The sequence below is a fragment of the Caenorhabditis remanei genome, chromosome IV (assembly GCF_010183535.1).
Source record: "Caenorhabditis remanei strain PX506 chromosome IV, whole genome shotgun sequence".
Lineage (NCBI taxonomy): Eukaryota > Metazoa > Nematoda > Chromadorea > Rhabditida > Rhabditidae > Caenorhabditis > Caenorhabditis remanei.
The window spans coordinates 8,493,090-8,515,874 of NC_071331.1; the positions used below are offsets into that span (position 1 = coordinate 8,493,090).

The window sequence follows — 22,785 nt, forward strand, 5'->3', positions numbered from 1 at the left end:
GAAATCTTACAAAAATTGAGAAAAAACAACACTTTTATCAGATGTTCAAAGCTTTTTTGTCAGTTTTTCATGTGAGCATGTCTGATTTCCCGATATATGTATGCATATATCAACGTTTTTAGTAATTTAACCTGAACATATACCCATTTTAAAGGCATAGCCATACATACAGGTCTATATTTTGATCCATATACATGCACTTTTACAATATTTCGGTGTATATGCACAAGTTTTTGATATATTTCGGTGTATACGCACACGTTTTCACAATGTTTCAGTGCATATGCAGACATTTTCACAATTGTTTAATGTATATGCGTACATTGCTTGCATTATTTTAGTGTATACGCACAGATTTTCACAATACTTTAGTGTATATACACCCATTTTCACAATATTTTGATACATGCGCACAGATTTTTAAAATAATTTGATCCATATGCGTAGACTTTTGCAATATTTCTGTGTATACACATGTTTTCAAGATATTTTGGTGTAAATGCACACACTATCACAATGTTTTAGGTGTATATGCACACTTTCTACATTATTTTTGGTGTATGCACACACATTTTCACGATATTTTGATACAAATCTAAACATTTTATTCTATTTTCATACGTGGACATACTACTTTTCACGTATGTCTACACATTTTTACCTACAAGTCTACATTTTTTCGGGCACGTGCACACATTTATTAGTTGTTTTTCATTTTTTTTAATGTAAGATTACCTGATTTCGCGACATTTGTATGCATACATACCAACGTTTTAGTAATTTATTCTGAACATATACCCATTTTTACGGTGTTTCCATACATACACACCCACTTTTTGTGTATATGCACACACTTTCTCAGTTTTTATCCATTCTGATATAGTCATTTCACGATATTCTGATACAAATCTAACCATTTTACTCTATTTTTATGCGTTGGCACACGTTTTAGGCTAGTTTCCGTATTTTTCGTGCCCGTACATACATTTTACGTGTATATCTACCCTTTTTTTCGTGTATTTCTACATATTTTAGTGTATTTCTACACTTTTTTCGTATATGCACATACATTTTTCGTGCGCATACACATATTTTTATATGTGCCTACAGATTTTTCGTGTATTTCTTCTAGTTTTTCATATACGCCTACATTTTTCATGTATACCTACATATTTTCGTGAATTTCCACAGAATTTTCGTGTTTGTCTGCATATTCTTCGGGTATGCCTACATATTTTTCGGGTATATCTACATATTCTTCGGGTATGCCTACAGATTTTTCTCCAAAATGATAGGCTTTTCAATGTTTTGTGTTGATACTTGATGAAAGTGCCATACATTTTGCACAAACACCGTATAGATTCAATAGTTTATGGACTTATTTTACATAAGCATGGGACTTTTCATCAATTTAATGATAAATCCATTATAGTGTCCTTGAAGAGGGTGTGTAGCTTTAATAAGAATGATGATACGGACGCGCATTTTTGCATCTAGGGATGCATTACAAGAAAGATTTCTAGTTTTTGTTCAGAAATATACGCATTTCATCTACAAATGACAAAGTTCAAACGTATAAGCTTCATACTTTTATCAATAACCACTTATATTTGCTATCGCTTTTATCTATATGCATCTTTTCTTTACACTAGGAGGTCACGGTATATTACATTTTTCATGGACATATATTTACAGAGCATACTACATTCTTCTATTCTATCAACAAAAACACTAAGGTGTAGTTTTTCAATCATAGTTTGATAATGTATTTCAGGTGCGCAGCCAACACTGTGAGTAATATTCTTGAAGAAATATGTGTGTACAGAATAGAACTGAATAGGGTGGCAACAATTTCCAGAAATGAGAAGACTTTTCTTGACCTATGCATTTTCTCTGTGTCTCTCACTATCTCTTACAGCTACTTATGGACTATTTTGTACCATTCCGTATTTTTAACGTCATCGTGATTGGTGATCTATTTCCTACGCTCTCGTCGTGCCATTATGGATTCCTGTGAAGATTTTGATATGTGTGAGGACATGGACAAAATAGATTTGTGCTTGCCAACAAAGAAAGAGGATAAATCAAAACCATGCAATCATCAAGAGATTGAAGACCGTTTTCGTGAATTCAAGCAATCAACATACAAAGAAATTCAGCAGCTGTCTTGTGCTTTGAAGAAAGTTGGATATTCTCCTTTGTGTCCGGACGTCAAACGCCGAACAGATTTGGATTATATTCGCGAATGTTTGGATCGAATGACTGCTGACCAAGCTGTGTTTTACAGCCGAGCTGGTGAAGTATTGGTAGGGTGCTACGTCACTCCATTACGTCCGACTGAAGTTCAATGTGGTCAAGGAAAGCTTAACCTTTGTCAGTATTTTGCTGCTAAATGGTGCTATAGCATTGATGACAACCAGTATGTAGTGATCAACGGATGTGGGGCTGCTTATCCTGTGTCAGAGCTGTTCATTGTCAGAGTTCCAAGGTAACTACACTTCTTTTAATCAGAAAATATATTAGTTTTTATAGACCTGAAGCTATGCAAAACGATAGAGAGGTTCGTGCTCAGAAGAAACGAGACAGCGGCATGAGATGGTCCATACCTTCATCGGATATTTCTGGTGCTCGAGGAATTTTACGTTCTAACAAGTGATATGATATTGTCAAATTTATGAATAATTGATCTTTATGTATATGTTTTGTGTGCTTACTCCTACTTGTTAATAATGTATCAATTGTACACGAAAAATGCAACAATTTCAGTTATACAACTTTTCTATAGTGCCTAAAACTGTGTGAATAAAGAAGTATACATAATGTGAAGTTGAAAGAAACAACTATAAACATGCAGTCTTTACCACAAAGTCATCAAAAATAAAAGAACTGACACGTCTTTGAATCAAATGGGTTTAAAACATATGCATCATCAAAAGACAGTGGGTTATAGTCTTCTAACCCATATGCATTATTCGTAGACATAATTATAACATATAACCCCAATAAATCGATCATAGCCAGAATTTGTGTGTACTTTCGAAGATGGTTAAAGACAAAAAGGGTAATTTTTGAAGAAAGTACAAGGAACAGTAACTCAAATAGGTGCAAAGTCAAATAGCTGCATTGCGATATAATAAGCTCTGGAGAACACACGAAACCTATGTTTCAATATAAATTTAGCAAAATATTAGTATTTAGAAATAAGTTTCATTGAAAAAAGTCATTCAATTTATGAGTTTTTGTCATGAATACTCATTTTTGCAACTCAAAACAGCACGTAAAAAGACACAGACCCCCCCGATATTCTTCCGCAATTGTAAGGGTGAGGAGAAGGGGGTCCTGTTTTTTGGCACTGGGTGAGATAGAGTGTGTAAAGACGATGTGCCCCGGTTTTTTGACAACGCGAATAGCGGTGAGTAGTATGGGGGTAAGGATCCGGGAAGGGGAAGGTCCCACTAACAGCTGTTCCCCGCACGACACCGCCCAACCCAGCGGAAAAAAACAGGACCACCCTCCTCTTTTTACACACTCTCTCACCACCCCAGCGGAAAAAAACAGGACTACCCTCCTCCTCACCCCAGCGGAAAAAACGGGAACCCCCCAGCGGAAAAAAACGGGACAACTTTTCCGCAAAAAGAAGACCCGCTGGGGGGTTCCCGTTTTTTCCGCTGGGGTGAGGAGGAGGGTGGCCCGGTATGCTTCCGCTTTGGGTGGTGAGAGAGTGTGTAAAAAGAGGAGGGCGTCCCCCTTCCATCCTTACCCCCATACTACTCACCGCTATTCGCGTTGTCAAAAAACCGGGGCACATCGTCTTTACACACTCTATCTCACCCAGTGCCAAAAAACAGGACCCCCTTCTCCTCACCCTTACAATTGCGGAAGAATATCGGGGGGGTCTGTGTCTTTTTACGTGCTGTTTTGAGTTGCAAAAATGAGTATTCATGACAAAAACTCATAAATTGAATGACTTTTTTCAATGAAACTTATTTCTAAATACTAATATTTTGCTAAATTTATATTGAAACATAGGTTTCGTGTGTTCTCCAGAGCTTATTATATCGCAATGCAGCTATTTGACTTTGCACCTATTTGAGTTACTGTTCCTTGTACTTTCTTCAAAAATTACCCTTTTTGTCTTTAACCATCTTCGAAAGTACACACAAATTCTGGCTATGATCGATTTATTGGGGTTATATGTTATAATTATGTCTACGAATAATGCATATGGGTTAGAAGACTATAACCCACTGTCTTTTGATGATGCATATGTTTTAAACCCATTTGATTCAAAGACGTGTCAGTTCTTTTATTTTTGATGACTTTGTGGTAAAGACTGCATGTTTATAGTTGTTTCTTTCAACTTCACATTATGTATACTTCTTTATTCACACAGTTTTAGGCACTATAGAAAAGTTGTATAACTGAAATTGTTGCATTTTTCGTGTACAATTGATACATTATTAACAAGTAGGAGTAAGCACACAAAACATATACATAAAGATCAATTATTCATAAATTTGACAATATCATATCACTTGTTAGAACGTAAAATTCCTCGAGCACCAGAAATATCCGATGAAGGTATGGACCATCTCATGCCGCTGTCTCGTTTCTTCTGAGCACGAACCTCTCTATCGTTTTGCATAGCTTCAGGTCTATAAAAACTAATATATTTTCTGATTAAAAGAAGTGTAGTTACCTTGGAACTCTGACAATGAACAGCTCTGACACAGGATAAGCAGCCCCACATCCGTTGATCACTACATACTGGTTGTCATCAATGCTATAGCACCATTTAGCAGCAAAATACTGACAAAGGTTAAGCTTTCCTTGACCACATTGAACTTCAGTCGGACGTAATGGAGTGACGTAGCACCCTACCAATACTTCACCAGCTCGGCTGTAAAACACAGCTTGGTCAGCAGTCATTCGATCCAAACATTCGCGAATATAATCCAAATCTGTTCGGCGTTTGACGTCCGGACACAAAGGAGAATATCCAACTTTCTTCAAAGCACAAGACAGCTGCTGAATTTCTTTGTATGTTGATTGCTTGAATTCACGAAAACGGTCTTCAATCTCTTGATGATTGCATGGTTTTGATTTATCCTCTTTCTTTGTTGGCAAGCACAAATCTATTTTGTCCATGTCCTCACACATATCAAAATCTTCACAGGAATCCATAATGGCACGACGAGAGCGTAGGAAATAGATCACCAATCACGATGACGTTAAAAATACGGAATGGTACAAAATAGTCCATAAGTAGCTGTAAGAGATAGTGAGAGACACAGAGAAAATGCATAGGTCAAGAAAAGTCTTCTCATTTCTGGAAATTGTTGCCACCCTATTCAGTTCTATTCTGTACACACATATTTCTTCAAGAATATTACTCACAGTGTTGGCTGCGCACCTGAAATACATTATCAAACTATGATTGAAAAACTACACCTTAGTGTTTTTGTTGATAGAATAGAAGAATGTAGTATGCTCTGTAAATATATGTCCATGAAAAATGTAATATACCGTGACCTCCTAGTGTAAAGAAAAGATGCATATAGATAAAAGCGATAGCAAATATAAGTGGTTATTGATAAAAGTATGAAGCTTATACGTTTGAACTTTGTCATTTGTAGATGAAATGCGTATATTTCTGAACAAAAACTAGAAATCTTTCTTGTAATGCATCCCTAGATGCAAAAATGCGCGTCCGTATCATCATTCTTATTAAAGCTACACACCCTCTTCAAGGACACTATAATGGATTTATCATTAAATTGATGAAAAGTCCCATGCTTATGTAAAATAAGTCCATAAACTATTGAATCTATACGGTGTTTGTGCAAAATGTATGGCACTTTCATCAAGTATCAACACAAAACATTGAAAAGCCTATCATTTTGGAGAAAAATCTGTAGGCATACCCGAAGAATATGTAGATATACCCGAAAAATATGTAGGCATACCCGAAGAATATGCAGACAAACACGAAAATTCTGTGGAAATTCACGAAAATATGTAGGTATACATGAAAAATGTAGGCGTATATGAAAAACTAGAAGAAATACACGAAAAATCTGTAGGCACATATAAAAATATGTGTATGCGCACGAAAAATGTATGTGCATATACGAAAAAAGTGTAGAAATACACTAAAATATGTAGAAATACACGAAAAAAAGGGTAGATATACACGTAAAATGTATGTACGGGCACGAAAAATACGGAAACTAGCCTAAAACGTGTGCCAACGCATAAAAATAGAGTAAAATGGTTAGATTTGTATCAGAATATCGTGAAATGACTATATCAGAATGGATAAAAACTGAGAAAGTGTGTGCATATACACAAAAAGTGGGTGTGTATGTATGGAAACACCGTAAAAATGGGTATATGTTCAGAATAAATTACTAAAACGTTGGTATGTATGCATACAAATGTCGCGAAATCAGGTAATCTTACATTAAAAAAAATGAAAAACAACTAATAAATGTGTGCACGTGCCCGAAAAAATGTAGACTTGTAGGTAAAAATGTGTAGACATACGTGAAAAGTAGTATGTCCACGTATGAAAATAGAATAAAATGTTTAGATTTGTATCAAAATATCGTGAAAATGTGTGTGCATACACCAAAAATAATGTAGAAAGTGTGCATATACACCTAAAACATTGTGATAGTGTGTGCATTTACACCAAAATATCTTGAAAACATGTGTATACACAGAAATATTGCAAAAGTCTACGCATATGGATCAAATTATTTTAAAAATCTGTGCGCATGTATCAAAATATTGTGAAAATGGGTGTATATACACTAAAGTATTGTGAAAATCTGTGCGTATACACTAAAATAATGCAAGCAATGTACGCATATACATTAAACAATTGTGAAAATGTCTGCATATGCACTGAAACATTGTGAAAACGTGTGCGTATACACCGAAATATATCAAAAACTTGTGCATATACACCGAAATATTGTAAAAGTGCATGTATATGGATCAAAATATAGACCTGTATGTATGGCTATGCCTTTAAAATGGGTATATGTTCAGGTTAAATTACTAAAAACGTTGATATATGCATACATATATCGGGAAATCAGACATGCTCACATGAAAAACTGACAAAAAAGCTTTGAACATCTGATAAAAGTGTTGTTTTTTCTCAATTTTTGTAAGATTTCACACTGATTTCTGTCAAAAAAATTTTTGTGCATAGATTGTGTCTCTGCCAAATTTTTGTTTTGAGATTGTGCATAGATTGTTTTTCAATAAATTTTTTGTGCAAAGATTGTGCAAAGATTGTGCGTAGATTGTGTAGATTGTGTATGAAATGTGTACAAATGTTTTGTCTCTACAATATTTATTTACAATGTTAGAAAGGATAATCATTAATTAATTGTATATCTCCTGATATTTGTCCGAATGGTGCTACAACACCATCAACGTAGTGTCCCTTGTCCATTCGAGGGTTGAGAGTCTTCTTCAATCTGAAGGTCCAAAGGCCATCTAATGCATTATCTCCTCTTTTGAACGTTAACATCTCGCCTTCCATGGGGGTTGCTACACCATCTCGAATGAATGCATTCATCTGAAAAGAATACGTTGGCCAAAGCATAACAGAACTAATACCTACACTTTCTTTCATAGTGTCAAAGTTGATACTTCCAGTGTTGCCACTGTTCAAACACATTCCTTTTGCTTTTACTGTATAGCTGTAGTTGCCGTCCTTGTCTCTTATCTTCAATGCATAAACCTTTGGAGCCATTGCTACGGCTTCAACCAACTCATTCCCTGGTGGAATTTCGTTCGTTAAGTAGCCTAAATTATCTCCCTTGAGGTCCCCAAGAGGATCACTGTCTTTCTTCTGTTTGAAAATCACAGAGTCAGTGTCTAAAAATAATAGTTGTATTCGTGTTACATTTACTCACATACCGCAATAAATCATATTCTCTATTCCAACTCTCTCTATAGCTTCAGTGAGTCTTAACCTGGCCGCACATGTTGTGATCGCCGCGATAGCAAGATTTGTGAATGGTGATGTCTTGAGAAAGTCTTTCTTGGGCTTTCTTGATATGAAATGTTTGTGTTCGCCATAAGGAAGCAGTCCAGTTGGTTCAAAGTTGGGATCGTTGAAAAAATTGGCCATTGCAAGTCCATCACTGTTGTAGATGAGTCTTGTCTCAACTTTCATTGGGTTCTGTGCAAATTTTCCTGAAAAAGGAACAACATTAGAAGACGATAGATTTCTACTTACCCCAGGCGGAATTGAGGAATATTTTGCACAGGCTTCGCAGTGCTTTGTTTTTTATGATCTTCAAGGGATCCAGTTTGACTCCATCCATCTCCCATATTCTTGCGATGTATGCTTTCTTTTCCTCATCCATCATATTTTCCTTTGGCCATCCACTACTTTCATGTTTCAATTTCAATAGAGGCTTGATGTAATCGGCAAAGAATCCTCCTTTGACCCAAGCCTCTTCTGGCCAATGCCAGATTTCATGGTACTTGAGCACCTTGTACCCTTTAGAAACGGCCTTATTCAGCTCATCTGTGCACCATACTCCAGTCAAAAATCTTTCAGAGACCTTGGTATGTGTACATTTTCCTTCAATATTCTGATTATTCGCACAAGTTCTACAGAGAACAAACATGAGCTTCTTCATTATTTTCTGAGGTAAATATCCCATGGCTGCGTCTTGTGTGGGTAGTACATCACAAAACACAATTCCTATAATGTAAATGTTAGTAAGAATAGGAAAAATATGCATACCTTTGAGTTTTAATGGTTCATCAGTATTGGGAAAGTCCTTATCGACCACAATTGGGTTTCCTCGCGGGTAAGCTGTACCTCCTGCATTGAGATATGGGTATAAACTATTGAAATCGTAATAATTTAGAAGTATGTCTTCAATCGCAACTGCCATTGATCGAAATGCCTGTGTTCTTCCTCCATATAATGCTTCGCGTGGTTTGAGTCTTTGATCGTACTTGTTCTGAAGAAAACTTTATGTTTAGCCTATTTGTTTGAAAACTTACTAGCTCAAAGAATTGTTGCATCTCTCTATCTTTTTCCATCTGTTCGTATATTTCACATTCCCAAACAGAATTTAGATTGAATCCGTCATTTAGAATATCTTCTTCTCTCTTCATTGTTTCTTTATACAAAGCTTCCATTGTCTTGTCGGGTCTCATTGGACATTTCTTGTCCCGATCCGGATAACACTTTGGGCACCCGTGCCATACACATCCATAAATCTGAAAAGTTAAATAAAATTGATACTATTTGATACAGAGAAAAAGATTTCCTTCACCTCACTTGTTGTGAGGGTCAGTCTTCCTTGGGGTCTGTGTGTGTGTGTGTGTGTAAATGGAATGGGTTTGTATCAAAAATGAAAATATACCTCAAAAACTTCATTTGTGGTCACATTGAAAGCATCAGCAAAGTAAGAATGTCCATTAGCATCGATTTTGACTTCTCCTCCGCGTAATTTGTACTTTAAATGTAGTGTTGGATCTATTTTCTCGAGCCATTGGATATACTTTAACGCTAACATTGAATTATTTCCTCCTCCATAGCCATTCTCGGGAATATATCCAACATCTCCTTTTTTTATGTATTCGTGCTTCAATACGAACATGACATAGGAAGCTATAGTACATCCATTGACAATTGGGTTCCAACCATTGAAAGTCGATTCACACATCTGTAAAAACAAAAATACTAACAGGTTGAAACAGTTTACTCACCTCAATGAAAGACATCAATGTTAACGTGAGAATGCGAACATCCGATTGGCAATACTTTAGCAGCTCATCATGTAACTTGAATCCATCATGGTAACACTTTTCATACCAGTCATCAAATTCTTTCTTTGTAGAAGGTGCCATGAACTGTGGGCTATAGTATTCCTTTGATGGCAACGTTTTCAATTCTTTATCGTAATTGTCCGGATGATTGTATAAGTGGGGAAAGAAACCTTTTGCCTCGCCCTCCAGGCCAAAAGCTCCAGGCATTTTTGCTAATCCCATTTGCAAGTATTGGAAAGAATCACGAAAATGCAGCTTTCTTTTCTCATATTCAAACTCTGCCGTTATGATTGTCATCCCATTTAATAAAATTTTTGGTTCTTTTGCCTTTGTGCCTCCTTGTCTATCGAGCTCTGCTAACAACATAACATGGTCATACCTGAAAATATCTTGGAAGTTGAAAAAGTTAACTATTGAAACATACCTTCCACCATTGTGTGCGATCACATATGCACCGGCTGCCCGTGGGTTATGTAGTAGGAAATCTGCAAAACTGGCTAATGGAGAATCGTGTTTGTTGTTTTTGAATGGTGGAAAATTCTTGTAGCTGTAGGTCCATGGTTGGGCACATAATTGGCATCCTTCCTCTCCTCGACAATCACTGCAGATCATTCTTACACAAATAAAGTTGGGCTTGTGCTTGGGACCTCTTTCAATATGTCCTGGAAAAAGAAAGCTTATACTTTGATTGTTTATGTTTCTTACCATTGAATTTTCCTGACTCTGACACAATACATTCCATATCATACACGATAATAGCCCATTGCTTTTGGTTTTCTCGTTTCCTCAACTTTTCCTTCTCGTCAGGGACGTGGTGAGCACAGGCATGTCCCTTCAATGCTTTCTCCCTGCATATGGAACAGAACTCGTTCGCGTTACATACGTGTGTTTCTCCAAGAATCCTCTCTGACCTATCAATTTTATTGCACTTTTCGCATCTGTAAGACATTACTAATGTTTGTCTAATTGATTAGTTACCTGCTATATTTCTTGCAATGTGACAACCCCTTCTTTGATTTTGCGGTGAGATGCGCGTCAAAACACGTTTTACTTCGAAAGTAAATATTACAAAAGCTGCAATGAATGTTCTCATCTTCTTGTTTGCATCCTGTGGCACCACATCTTTTGCATTTGGCTTTACATCTTCGACAATGCTGATTGTCGTCAAAAGTAGAGCATTGGAAACAAAACCTAATAATAAAATCTCTTATAACAATAAATTGATAACTTACCTTGATGCTTGTTTTCCTTTGGTGTGATTCACATGTTCATAATGTCCCTCATAATAAAATAATCCAATAAATCCTTTGCCATCGGGATTGAATCGCTTTTCTTCAGTTGGGACGGCTTGATTTTTGTTTGCAGTCCACAATATTATTTGATAGTTTGAAAGATAATTTGCAAGCTCTATAAGATCTTTTCGGCCATGCTCCTCTTTGTTCACATCCATCCCTGCATCGGCCAAAAGCTGCTTGGCAAGCTTTCCTTGTGATTCACTTTTGAATTTTGGGGTTATCTGTAAAAAGCACATATTACGGACAATCAAAGAGTCTAAAAGTACCTCTGGTCTTACGAGGCTTCGATAAAATTTTTCCAATTTCTGCCTTTCGTCTCCGTTGGTCGTAGTTTCTATATCACTTTCCAGTTTTCCTAGTGCAAGTGCTTTTGGTAGACAGTGGCTCATCCCTGTGATCCTGCTGAGGCTAACACCAAAATGTTGTTTCTGTTATAAAATATATTATAGTTTGACAAAAGACAGTATGCCTTACCAATAGTGTTTTTCTTATTTTTTCAATTTTATCAGTTTTCCGAGTATTCTGTGTTCCCCTGCCTCGTAGTTGTGATTGTTTATCCTTGAAAACGTTCATAGCAACAGTAAAACTTTCATCTAAGCGTAGCTCTTTATTAGATTGCATCTGCTTAGCAATTTCATTCATTATCACTCCTCCATCAGCCACTGCATACGTTTTGTGGGTTACAAAGAAACCATCTCTATCGGTATACCCATCATGGTTCAGTCTGTAAACGTTCTTCTTAAGATTTGAAAGTATGATAAAACTTACTGAAGCCAATATTTGGTTGTTTTCAGATTTCCTCCAGCTTTTTTGAGCATTTTACGAATAAAAATGTCCAAGAGCTTGGCCACATGTTGATGGAGTATCTTGTTGTCTTTTACTTTATCAAGATTGATGAATTTCATTCTGACGGTGTCCGCAATCAGAAACTGGCTGTTGTGTCTTCGAAAATGTGGTTCATTAGAAGTTATAACGTTTTCTGTGAAGAACTCTTCTTCCTCTGGTGTTGGAAAGGTCTCGCTTCTTTCAAAGTCTCGTATTTGCATTTTTCGCTGCGGTCCTTTGCCATCTAAAATGAATAATTGAAATTCTTTATGTTTTCATTATCACTCACGTCTTCGTGTCGAAACTATTCTGGCTGGCTTAGATTGTCTTTTCTTTTCTTCTAAAAATCCTCCTTGATTCTGAACTGAACTAGTTGATGTTTGATATTTTCTCTTCTTGTCCGTTCTTGTGTGGTCTACAGTTTCTTCTTCTTTTTCATGTGATCGACTTTCTGGTTTTGTCTTTTTCGTCTTTGGTTCAAGACTAGTTGGTGGAGGGGCTCCTCCTCGTGAATTGTGAGCGTTTAGTGTTTTGCGTTTCATAACTGAAAAAACAAAGGATGAAAAAAAAAAGGATGAAAAAAAAAGGATGAAAAAGGATGAATAAACGGACGAGAGAAAAGGAAAAGAAATGAGAGCTCAAAAATAGGTCACCATTTACCATGCGGTAAAAAGATGAAAATGAGCCACAGATTATGAATATCTCAAATCACCCTCTGCAACAGTCAGCTGTTACTTTCTGGTTGATGACGTCATCTCTAACATTTATTTTGTTTTCTTCGTCTCTCGTTTTCATACTCTCTCGTTCTATGGTTTTAACCGTTACGAAAAATGTCATTCGTGATTTATCACGCCATAGTGGTAGGTGACCTGTTTCTGAGTTCTGTCTTTTCTATAATTGTTTTCCAGATTTTCTAATGCCTTCAAAATTATCCGGCAAACGTGGAAAACGATGCAATTGCATGGACCCTCTCCGGGACATTCGATCAAAGTATACAAGTCAATGCAAGATATTTTGTACTTTTCGTGAAATAAGATATCGTGGTGGTTTGGGCATACGATGTGAACTCCTTCAGGATTTGGAAACTATACGATTCATAATTGATGACCAATTGGGAAAAGATGAAGCAATTTTCCACTTTAGAGACGGTCGAATTCTTGAATACAGTGATGTGATTGCTAAATGTCCAAGTGAAGTTCCCTCGATTCAAGACGGTGTTAATTTGCTTGAATTTTACAACAACAAGCTCAAGAAGAATATTACTGATGAACAATTTGTTCTGATGGATAAGCAAGGGAGATACCATCCTATTTCTGAGCTGTTTATTGCCAAAGTTCCGTAAGTAACTATCGATATATTTGTCAACACTTTTTCAAATCTTTCAGAACACCGTGCTCCTCCTGTCAAAACCTGCCACAGTCTCCATCAACCAACTCTCCAAAATTGAATGAAGATACCCAGAAAGTCTAAATAATAATATTCTATGTTCATCTATAATGTCTTTTTTTTTTGAATGTAAATTATTTTAAAACGGTAAAATGTTGAGAATTAATGAAAAAACAATAAAATTTTAATCACTAGCATTTGAATGTGACTCACAAACATGAAAGCGTCTTCTCTGTGGATGCGTCATACATATGTCAAATGAGAATTTTCAACCGGTGTATGAAAAAAGATCCCCTTGTAAGAGAATAAACCACACTTACTTATGCCCTCGACTCGCACAACCCTTGCCTGGTTGTGTGAGGTGAGGAGTCTCTCACAATTTTAACAACATAGAAGATAAAACAAAAATTTTTTACCCATCAGGTTTTACATGATTGTGCCTTTCCTACAATCATCATCATCAGATCAAACATTGAGTGAAAATTGATAAAAAGCCTGGCCATGAACTTGACAAAACGTGTAAATTTGGAGATCTGTCCTATGTGCCTAGAACGCGCGAGAACCTCCCAAAAACATGGACTCTGTGGGCCTCACATTACCCTCACTTGATGTTCACATGACGGAAAGTCAGGTCTACGGGTCACGGATCAAAGTTTAATGATAGTGGGTGGTTTCGTCTATCTAAGCACCCTTGAATCTAGCCCCAGATCTCACAGAAGAGAACCCCATGGTGAAATTAACTACATCTGAGGATAGGCTTGGCGGTGTGAATTTAACCATATGACCCAATAACTAGAGCCAGCTGGCGCACCTTCGACGTCTTTTTGAGCTCCTATTCTGAGCCAGTGAGCGTGTGAGAATCTACTGAGCCTAGTATTTGATTGTAGGTGACTGGTCAACTCACAACATAATATCTCGTGGTAAAATTATCACCATTAGGAGTGTGGTTCAAATGCGGTTAATTTACCCATATGACCCTATAGTTTAGGTCCCCTGGAGCCTCTTCGACACATTTTTGAGCTCTTTTTGCTCAAGCTCTGGTCAGCTCTCTGGCCAGTCTTCAATCTTGAGTCATACGCTAATGCCATCAGTCACAAAATCTCATGGTAAATTTGACGACATGGTGGTAAATTTCACCTACCAATCTACTATCGGAGGCGTCTTCTGATTCCGGCGTTTCCACAATGTCCACTCGTTCATCTTGTCACTCATCAATTTCTACACAGATGTTCGGATCTATCGAAGAGGGTTATGGTACGTTACTTTGATCAAATGATTTTTAATTATAACTAAATTGTTTAAGATTTCCCACAATCGCTGACATCTTCCGTTTCTGGATCATCACTGTCTCCTGAATCATCTTTCCACACATTGATTACCATTGAGACATTCAATGCAATCATCAACAAACCAGTCAATTATGTTGACACCAAAAGAATCTCCGTGGTGGTCAAGAATTGGCTCGAAAGAACTCAAGCGACTCAGGAGTGGTTTGCCACGAAAATCTTGGGAAGATGCAGAAGGACACTCGGTCAATGCCTGAATAAGCCAAAGGACTGGAAAGAATTAAGCCAAAAGAGAGAAATCTACGTGAAGATGCACAATTGGATGTGTCTAACAGAGGAGCAGAGACACGAGATGATGAGAGTTTACAAGGCGCCAAATATGCCCTCCCACTAAAACATCAAATCAAGTTGACTCGATGGGCACTTCCAAGAATTCACAATCACATAACTAATTTCTAAACCTTATTAACACTAATATAACTTATTTCCAACAGACCCCCATCTCATTTCCCGATTCTCACTTTTAATTTTTCCCGCGTCTTTCTTTCTTCAATACTCATTTCGTTTCATACAACTAATTTGTAAAATACCCTTCCCACTCGTAGCCTCTTTGTTTCCCAGTTATCCGTTTAATTGAAAATTTACAGTTCCAATAATATGATAAGAAAAGAACTTCCCAAATCCTAGTAGTATGATAAGTTGTCAACTTCATTTCTCTTTTTCTCTTTCGTTTTCTCCGGTTTCCCGGTAACATAATATATTATCTTAGTAACCTTCAATCTTTAAAAAAAAATTCCTTTAAAAAGATCCGAATTTTTTCAATAAAAATTAAAATAATATTCCGTTTCATAGATAATGTTAATCCGATGGGAAAAAAATAGCTCAATAATCGGCAGGACCGTTTTTTACATGTCCATTAAAATTCTGGAATTATGAAAAGCATATCTGTACTGTTTCAAAAATCAATTATCTTCTGACAGTAAATTGTTAAAACAGTGGGTAGACTTATTGCACAGTTCAAGAAATTTCAATGTGCTTTTCAATAAAAAGGAAAACAACTGATTCTTGAGATTTTATTAAAACAGTGCTTTGAATATGAAGATTCGAAATTATTGCGCCCTACAAATCAGTTCAGATTAAATGCCTTCTCGGAACAGAAAATTTTCATTGCGACACCGAAAATGATAAGAATATTGAATATACATGAAGTTGTCAATTCTTCGGAAAGACCGTTTCATTTCCACGCTCAAAGAAATTCTGGAATTATGAAAAGTATATCTGTACTGTTTCAAAAATTAATTATCCTCTGAAAGTAAATTGTTAAAACAGTGGGTAGAATTATCACTCAGTTCAAGAAATTCAAATGTGCTATTCAATAAAAAAAAGGAAAACAACTGATTCTTGAGATTTTATTAAAACAGTGTTTTGAAGATTTAGTTCGAAACTATTGCGCCCTACTAATCAGTTCAGATTAAAAACAGCCCGACACAGAAAATGATGTAAATGAAGACTGAAACCGAAGTCGACAATTTGTTGAAAAGAATATTTGCTAATCGAATAATAACAAGGCAAACCATTTTAAAATCTGAAACCAGTCTAAAACTGAAATGAAATGTTATTTTTGTGTATAAAAATCTGAATGAGGTAACAATTGTTGTATTAAAAACTGATTTATAAGAAACATTCAGCACATTACCTGCTGAAAATCATAATACAGAATTTGAATTGAAGAAATAATACTTTTCAAAATAAACGATTATAACTCAACTCCACAAAACAGTAACTCAGATAATATTAGTAGCCTGTACACTTCCAGTCCATATTCCTCCTTTCTTCAGTTTTCTCAACTTATTTCTTCTTTCCAGTTGTTTTCCCTCATTTCTTTCGTAAGATACAAGATGGACAATCCATTGGAGAGTCTTCGAAACATCATCGTCCAGAGAAGTGTAGAGATTTGCGATACGATTTTTCTCCTGAAATTAAACACATTTTTACAGTTTCATGAACGAAATAGAAAAAGTGGGCATCGATGGCATCTTAGTGTTTGCTTTGTCATCCGACACCTATCCAATCTCTCTAAAATAATTATGTAGCTTTTCTTGTTCTGCACCGCAAAGCTTATTGAAAAGTGTTCTTACCTTTTTGTCGTATAAGGAAACCAAACGGTTTTCATTTATTTTACTAATACTAATTGAATACATAAACTATTACGACTAGCGTCCCCCGCCTCCCGGCGGGCTCCGCTAGAAGGGGCTTCGCCCCTTGCGCAGTGCTCAGCAAGCTTTGAATTTTTGTTCTACGACCATTTTGAAGCAAGTTATGAGCATTTTTCTATTTTATGTGACCCAAGCAAACAGAATTTCATTAGCTTTCGAATGGTAGTAAAATGAAGGTTCTACGACAATTTTGAGCCGAGTTAGAAAAAATTAAAAAATTAGACCAGCCAGAAACTCGAACCAAAAACCTCCCCAGCGACGCACCACAACACTGCCACTGAGCCACACACTCGCTATTTTGTAGGCACACAGATGGCGTTCAAGTGGTGGGAAGAGGCACGCTTGCTTCGGCTCGACCAGTCGTCTCCTTTCAGAAATGTTCTCCAAAGTTTGGGACACTGTAACTCAGGTCAAAATCAATATTTTTCAAATCTGTTTTTTTCTCCCTCTAGATAATTTTCTTGTCTAACACATATCACAAAACCATATTAGCCGGACTGAAGACACTCCAGAGCTAAGCGATATAAGCGAAAAACACGTTTTCTCCACAGCTCAGCTCCTCCTGGACCGTTTTGGCTGAAACTGACATATTCCATTAGATAATTCCGATTTGACCAACATATCAAAAAATCAAAACAAGTTTAGTACAAAAATTTTTCAGGACTGCCAAAACAGTCCGGTGGAGGCCGACTACAGCAAGGCGTTTTTTTCTTTTTTTCTGCAGTCCACCGGCCGTACCGGACGGGGGGTTATTCAAATTATGAATTTGACGTGAAAAAGTGATTTCTCGTCTAATTTTACGTCAAGTAACCAATTTATATGAAAAAATATCGGGTAGAACTCGAGATAATCGAGGTAAAGCAAAAAAATCGAAAAATCAAAAAACCGAAAATCTTCTCAAAATAAAAAGTTGCCTCCATTCTATCGATTATAACTCGTTTAGAAGTATGGAATCTCAAAAAGGGGGTTCGTAATAAAAGATTGCCCCGAAAATTTGCTATCGATTAAAAAAATAAAATCAAAATTTCATCGAGAATCGGAAAAGTTATTAATGGTTCAAAAGTGGAACAAAAAGTTGACATTTTTTTGTCGCTTTTTTCACCTATTTCTGAGCACAACTCTGCTCTTTTCCACCACAGAAATATGGAATTTGGTAAAAAGCAAGAAAAAGTTATTAGCTAAGAAGCTAAAAAAAAATTATCAAAACATATAAAGTTTGAACAAAGTTACACTGGCAAAAGTGAAAAACAAAATTATAGACACGCGCTTAAGCCCCGCCCACTTTTTTTCCCCGCGCCATACCTACTACCCATTGGGAAAGAAGGTGGTGGACAAAATAGCTAAGTTGTAACAGGAATTTTACGATGGTTGTTCTTCATTGATTCGTTCAAATAAAAAAACAATCATTTTTCAGATTCTGCATTTTCTATTGAGTTACTAGTAATTGACGATAGACCTTACTTGAACTCTTGTAATATCAATATCCTGTACTATTTCTGACAGTCTTCGCAATGCTTCTGGTAGATTCTTGATGATTCTCTCTACTCTCATTTTCGAGTTGTCCACGTGTTGTGAGAGACGTTGATGGAATTCCATTATGTCAGTCTGGAAATTGAGAGTGTGAAACATGCTGAGATAATGTGTGCAATGAATTTCATAATTCTACTTTAAATTATAGGAATTCGGAATGAATACAATGAGAAATTATCCAACAATCGTTAAATAAACTTAATATAGAGGTGGGGAAACCGACAAATACTTTTTTGACAACGTGACTTTAAAACAAGAAGAAGATTCTTAAAGTTTTTCTCTTTGCGTGCAATTTTAACATAACTAGCCATTTTCATGACTAACTGTAACAGAAATAAATGACTCAGTTACACGATCTGGGTGATACGATCCAGTTTTTTTCTGTGGGTTCAGAATTTTTTTGTTAAAATATTGGAAATTTGGGCTATAGAGTTGTTTATATGGACCAGTGAGAAAATGATCATTTAGATTTCAGGACTGCGATTTTAGCAATTGAAATCAACATAACTCGCCCTTTTCATAACGAACAGTAACAGCAATACTTTTTTCTATTGGAAGTTCAAAACACTGCAACCTTTAATTACGGTTTCATATGTGTTTCATTATTTTTCAAAATATGTTCAACTGATTGAAATAACACGGATTGTCACTGACACAATACGAAAATAAGTGAGTGAAACGATGCTTAATAAATATTAGGATAAAGAACGAGAAATTTATGAATGTTTACTAGAAGTAAGTTTGACTCAAATGCTGTAAAGGAGATTTTGGCAGGGAAATGGATTTTTTCAATAGTGTTTTTTTGTACCACTGTTACACGATTTGGGTAATTTCAACCAGAATTTTCTGTAGATTCAGAATTTTCTGTAAACATTTGAAATTGTGCCAGACGGAGTAGTTTTTGGAAGTTTGCTTCATACCATACTTGCAAACCGGGCCGAAACGGGCCGACGCGTAACCCGCTTCAAAATGAGTTTTATGAGCTGAAAAATATATCAAAATGTAGATCTCGACGAGTTCTATGTCCGTGTCCAACTACGGGACGGATGGTTATTCGTTAATGTGCCGCGGGCCGGGCTAGAATGACCTTTTTGGCCATTTTGGCTTTTTTAGGCCATTTTGGCTTTTTTAGGCACTTTTTCCCGGCTCGCAGCACAATAACGAATAGCCATCCGGCCCGTAGTGGGTTACGGAGATAGAACTCGTCGAGATCTACATTTTGGTATATTTTTCAGCTCATAATATTCATTTTGACGCGAGTTACGCGCCGGCCCGTGTCGGCCCGGTTTGAAAGTATGATTCATACAAGTTCCTTTTCATAACGAACAGTAACAGCAATACTTTTTTCTATTGGAAGTTCAAAACACTGCAACCTTTAATTACCGTTTCATATGTGTTTCATTATTTTTCAAAATATTTTCAACTGGTTGTATTTCGATCTTATTCTCACCTTAACATACTCGGATTGCTTCTCCGCCCACTGTTCCACTCGTTCCCATATCTCCGATTTACTCAATTTATCGTTTTGAATAATTGAGAAAAACTCTTGACGGCTTAGTTCATCAGCACCTAAATAGTTCCAATATTAATTATTTTCGAAACTTTTTCGCCAAATCTAACTTTTCAAAAACGGTAATCTCTCCTCCAACTTTGCATTTTTCTCATCTTGAGTTCTCGTCGGTACAGTAATAGATTCCACGGACGATAGAGGGATGTCCGTGGTTACTGTAGGTACAGTAGTCTGAATAACAGCGGCTACCGTAAAAATTGGCAGTAGGAAGAATAAGAACATGCTCTGATCTCCAAGAGGGTTAGTTTATAAAAATAATAAAATTTGAGCTCTCGGAGCAAGACGAGAAGTTGTGAAATGGTGGGGAGCATTGGGTCAACATAAGTCTCCAGGCTAATGGTATAAGCTGTCGGTCAAATAACATGCTCTCACTCCCGTTCACACCTTTTCGATACTGTTATTTGTTTGTGTGTGTGTGGGTACATAAATAGAAGAAACGAGATACATTTGAGAGGTTGAGAGGGGGAAGGGGACTGAACTTGGAACAGGTTTTGAATAGTGGTCTTAGATTATTCGGGTATGAATGAGAAGCTGGCTAGTGGAATGAAAAGTACTTTCTGGATTGAGAGAAATGGCGACATGGCAATTTAATACTGTTTTTGAAGTTTGCCAAGGGCTGATTGGTAAAAGTTTAATGTTGGTATTGAGCTCGTAATTGATCATTTTTCTAAATATTTTTGACTAAATCGATAATTATTTTCTTTCGAAAAGTGTAAATGACGATCAGCTCATACTGATTTCGTCTATTTTCACAATGACTAAGAACGTCAGTTCGGTGGGTAAAAATTATAGCAAGCAATATTCCATTAGGATTTCAATGTTTCAGCTTGAAGATTTAGTCGAAGAGAGCAGTTTCTTTTATTCTATCCATTTCAGTCTCATTTCTGAAAAAATCCTACAGGTACTATATTTCGGCAGCAGTAATTGTTTAGAAGCATATAGATTTTCCCATAATCAAAGCCTGGTTATCAAACATTATTAGTTTAAAACTTACTTATTTGCTTTTCTTAAAACAGTACATACAGTAAACTTTCTCTACATATTGTGCTGAAAGATGTATTTTCTTAATTCAGTTACATGTACATATGTATAAAGTTCAGTTTCAAAACAACAAGATTACTCTGCATTTTCCAACTGAGTTCGTTTTTATGAAATATAAGTGAGCAGACAAATTCCTGCGCTTTTACTCATTCTATTTTAGAGAAAATTTCATAAAACTTTGAACCGCGAGAGCCCGAAAATTCAATTTGGCACTGTGCCCAAAACCTACAGTAACCCGTTTCACAAATTTCATGTATTTTGTTTCAGGACATCGTCGTTACTAAATTATACATTCTTTTTAAGTGTTGACATCACAAATTTTTTCAAATATTGTAATACCACCAATAAGTACTGTCTCTAAATTTTGAGATTACTTGTGTGGTTTCTTTTAAAACAATAAATTAACTACTAAAAATGGTCTAAATTTTGAGATGGAATCAATCAAGCGATGTCCATTCATGATATTGCTGATAATAATTTTAAGTGTTTCAGCATGAAACTTTAGATTGTTTATTTTTCAATTCCAAATGCAATAATGAACCTCTCTATTTCAATCTCCCTAAATTTTAGTTGTGAAATAGTAAAAGTTCTTCAGCTTTCAAAAAAACAAGTCGAAAATTTAGAATGATCAGTTAGGTTAGAATTAGTTATTTTTGTTTAAAAATGGCTGAATTTAACAGAAAACATTTCGAGGTACGCTAGATATATCCATAGAGAATGTACTACCCAATTTCTATTTTTTTGATAATTCTTGTTTCACTCAATGATTTTTCAAAATCACTTAATTTGTTCTCTGAAACCAAAAAAATGTGACTTCAAGTTTTCCAAATGCCTTTCAGGAGTTCCAGTGTACTGTTTGGTTTCAACTTATCTGGTTTAAAAAAACTTTAGGAAACAGGTAAGTTATTGTAAGAGTGATGGATACTTCTGGAGTACACAATGAAAATGTTAGTATTTCTGTTTATAAGTTCTGTTTCAGTATGGTTGTATAACTTGCAGGTCGACAACCGTTGTGTTTCAGCGCGGCATTCATTTTGTTTTTATACTGTTTCAGATATCTGTCATTACCGTTTTTGAATATTTCACGTAATAAAAACGATAACTTATCAGGAACAAATAATACATTTAAAAATCCTCACTGATACTCTAGACCAGAGTTGTATTTTTTTGTTTCCGGATTCCGGAATCCGGAATGCAGAAAAAACCCAGAATTCCGGAATTTCGGAATCCGGAATCCGGATTCCGGACAACTCTGCTCTAGACATGTCTAGAAGCTTACTGACATTTGAACTTTTTATTTTTTTAGTTTTTGTGTTCTGTTTAAACATTAGAGAAAACGTTCACTACTTTTTATGTGATTTGAAACCGATTTTGCTTTGAAGCTTACATCAATTCTAATTTTATATAATCATGTTCCTATTCCCTTCGTGATGACTCAACTAACCCTAAATCCCCCTTTACGCCCAATGCCTATACATCAAATAAGCGTCAATGGATTTTCCATTCATGGAGATTTAAAAAATGAGTGCGCTCGATATGTAGATACCCAAATTTGTAATTCATTAGATGCAATCTACACGTTCTGAATGCAATTTTCGACGGTGTTCTCATTTTTTTTCGTTTAAAATACAGAAAAAGTTGGAATCGCGATTGAGATTCAAAGATTTTATTATAAAAATTCCGTTTCGTCGGGGTTCTTTATGTTGAGAAAATTGGATCAACTTTATTAAGATGAGTTTTTCCAGTATTCCTTTGAAATGTATATCATGAGAACCCATCAGTCAGAATAAGCAGTAACAGAGTATATCAAACTCTAGTAGAAC

The 22,785-nt window shown here is 36.0% G+C and overlaps 5 protein-coding genes across 5 annotated transcripts; 3 read left to right on the plus strand and 2 right to left on the minus strand.

Moving 5' to 3' along the window:
• Positions 1 to 2,003: 2,003 nt before the first annotated feature.
• Positions 2,004 to 2,656, plus strand: GCK72_012933 (uncharacterized protein; the record flags this gene model as incomplete). Its single annotated transcript, XM_053729511.1, has 2 exons — positions 2,004 to 2,488; positions 2,533 to 2,656. The coding sequence occupies 2 exons, from the start codon at positions 2,004 to 2,006 to the stop codon at positions 2,654 to 2,656; spliced, it is 609 nt and encodes a 202-aa protein (XP_053584283.1).
• Positions 2,657 to 4,531: 1,875 nt separating this feature from the next.
• On the minus strand, positions 4,532 to 5,184 carry GCK72_012934 (uncharacterized protein; the record flags this gene model as incomplete). Its single annotated transcript, XM_053729512.1, has 2 exons — positions 4,532 to 4,655; positions 4,700 to 5,184. 2 exons carry the CDS (start codon positions 5,182 to 5,184, stop codon positions 4,532 to 4,534), a joined length of 609 nt encoding a protein of 202 aa, XP_053584284.1.
• Positions 5,185 to 12,741: 7,557 nt separating this feature from the next.
• Positions 12,742 to 13,403, plus strand: GCK72_012935 (uncharacterized protein; the record flags this gene model as incomplete). The annotated part of the gene is made up of 3 exons (XM_053729513.1): positions 12,742 to 12,793; positions 12,842 to 13,271; positions 13,319 to 13,403. The coding sequence occupies 3 exons, from the start codon at positions 12,742 to 12,744 to the stop codon at positions 13,401 to 13,403; spliced, it is 567 nt and encodes a 188-aa protein (XP_053584285.1).
• Positions 13,404 to 14,503: 1,100 nt separating this feature from the next.
• On the plus strand, positions 14,504 to 14,999 carry GCK72_012936 (uncharacterized protein; the record flags this gene model as incomplete). The annotated part of the gene is made up of 2 exons (XM_053729514.1): positions 14,504 to 14,573; positions 14,623 to 14,999. The coding sequence occupies 2 exons, from the start codon at positions 14,504 to 14,506 to the stop codon at positions 14,997 to 14,999; spliced, it is 447 nt and encodes a 148-aa protein (XP_053584286.1).
• A 1,390-nt stretch (positions 15,000 to 16,389) lies between these two features.
• Positions 16,390 to 20,143, minus strand: GCK72_012937 (uncharacterized protein; the record flags this gene model as incomplete). The annotated part of the gene is made up of 4 exons (XM_053729515.1): positions 16,390 to 16,578; positions 18,283 to 18,426; positions 19,802 to 19,920; positions 19,972 to 20,143. 4 exons carry the CDS (start codon positions 20,141 to 20,143, stop codon positions 16,390 to 16,392), a joined length of 624 nt encoding a protein of 207 aa, XP_053584287.1.
• Positions 20,144 to 22,785: the final 2,642 nt, after the last annotated feature.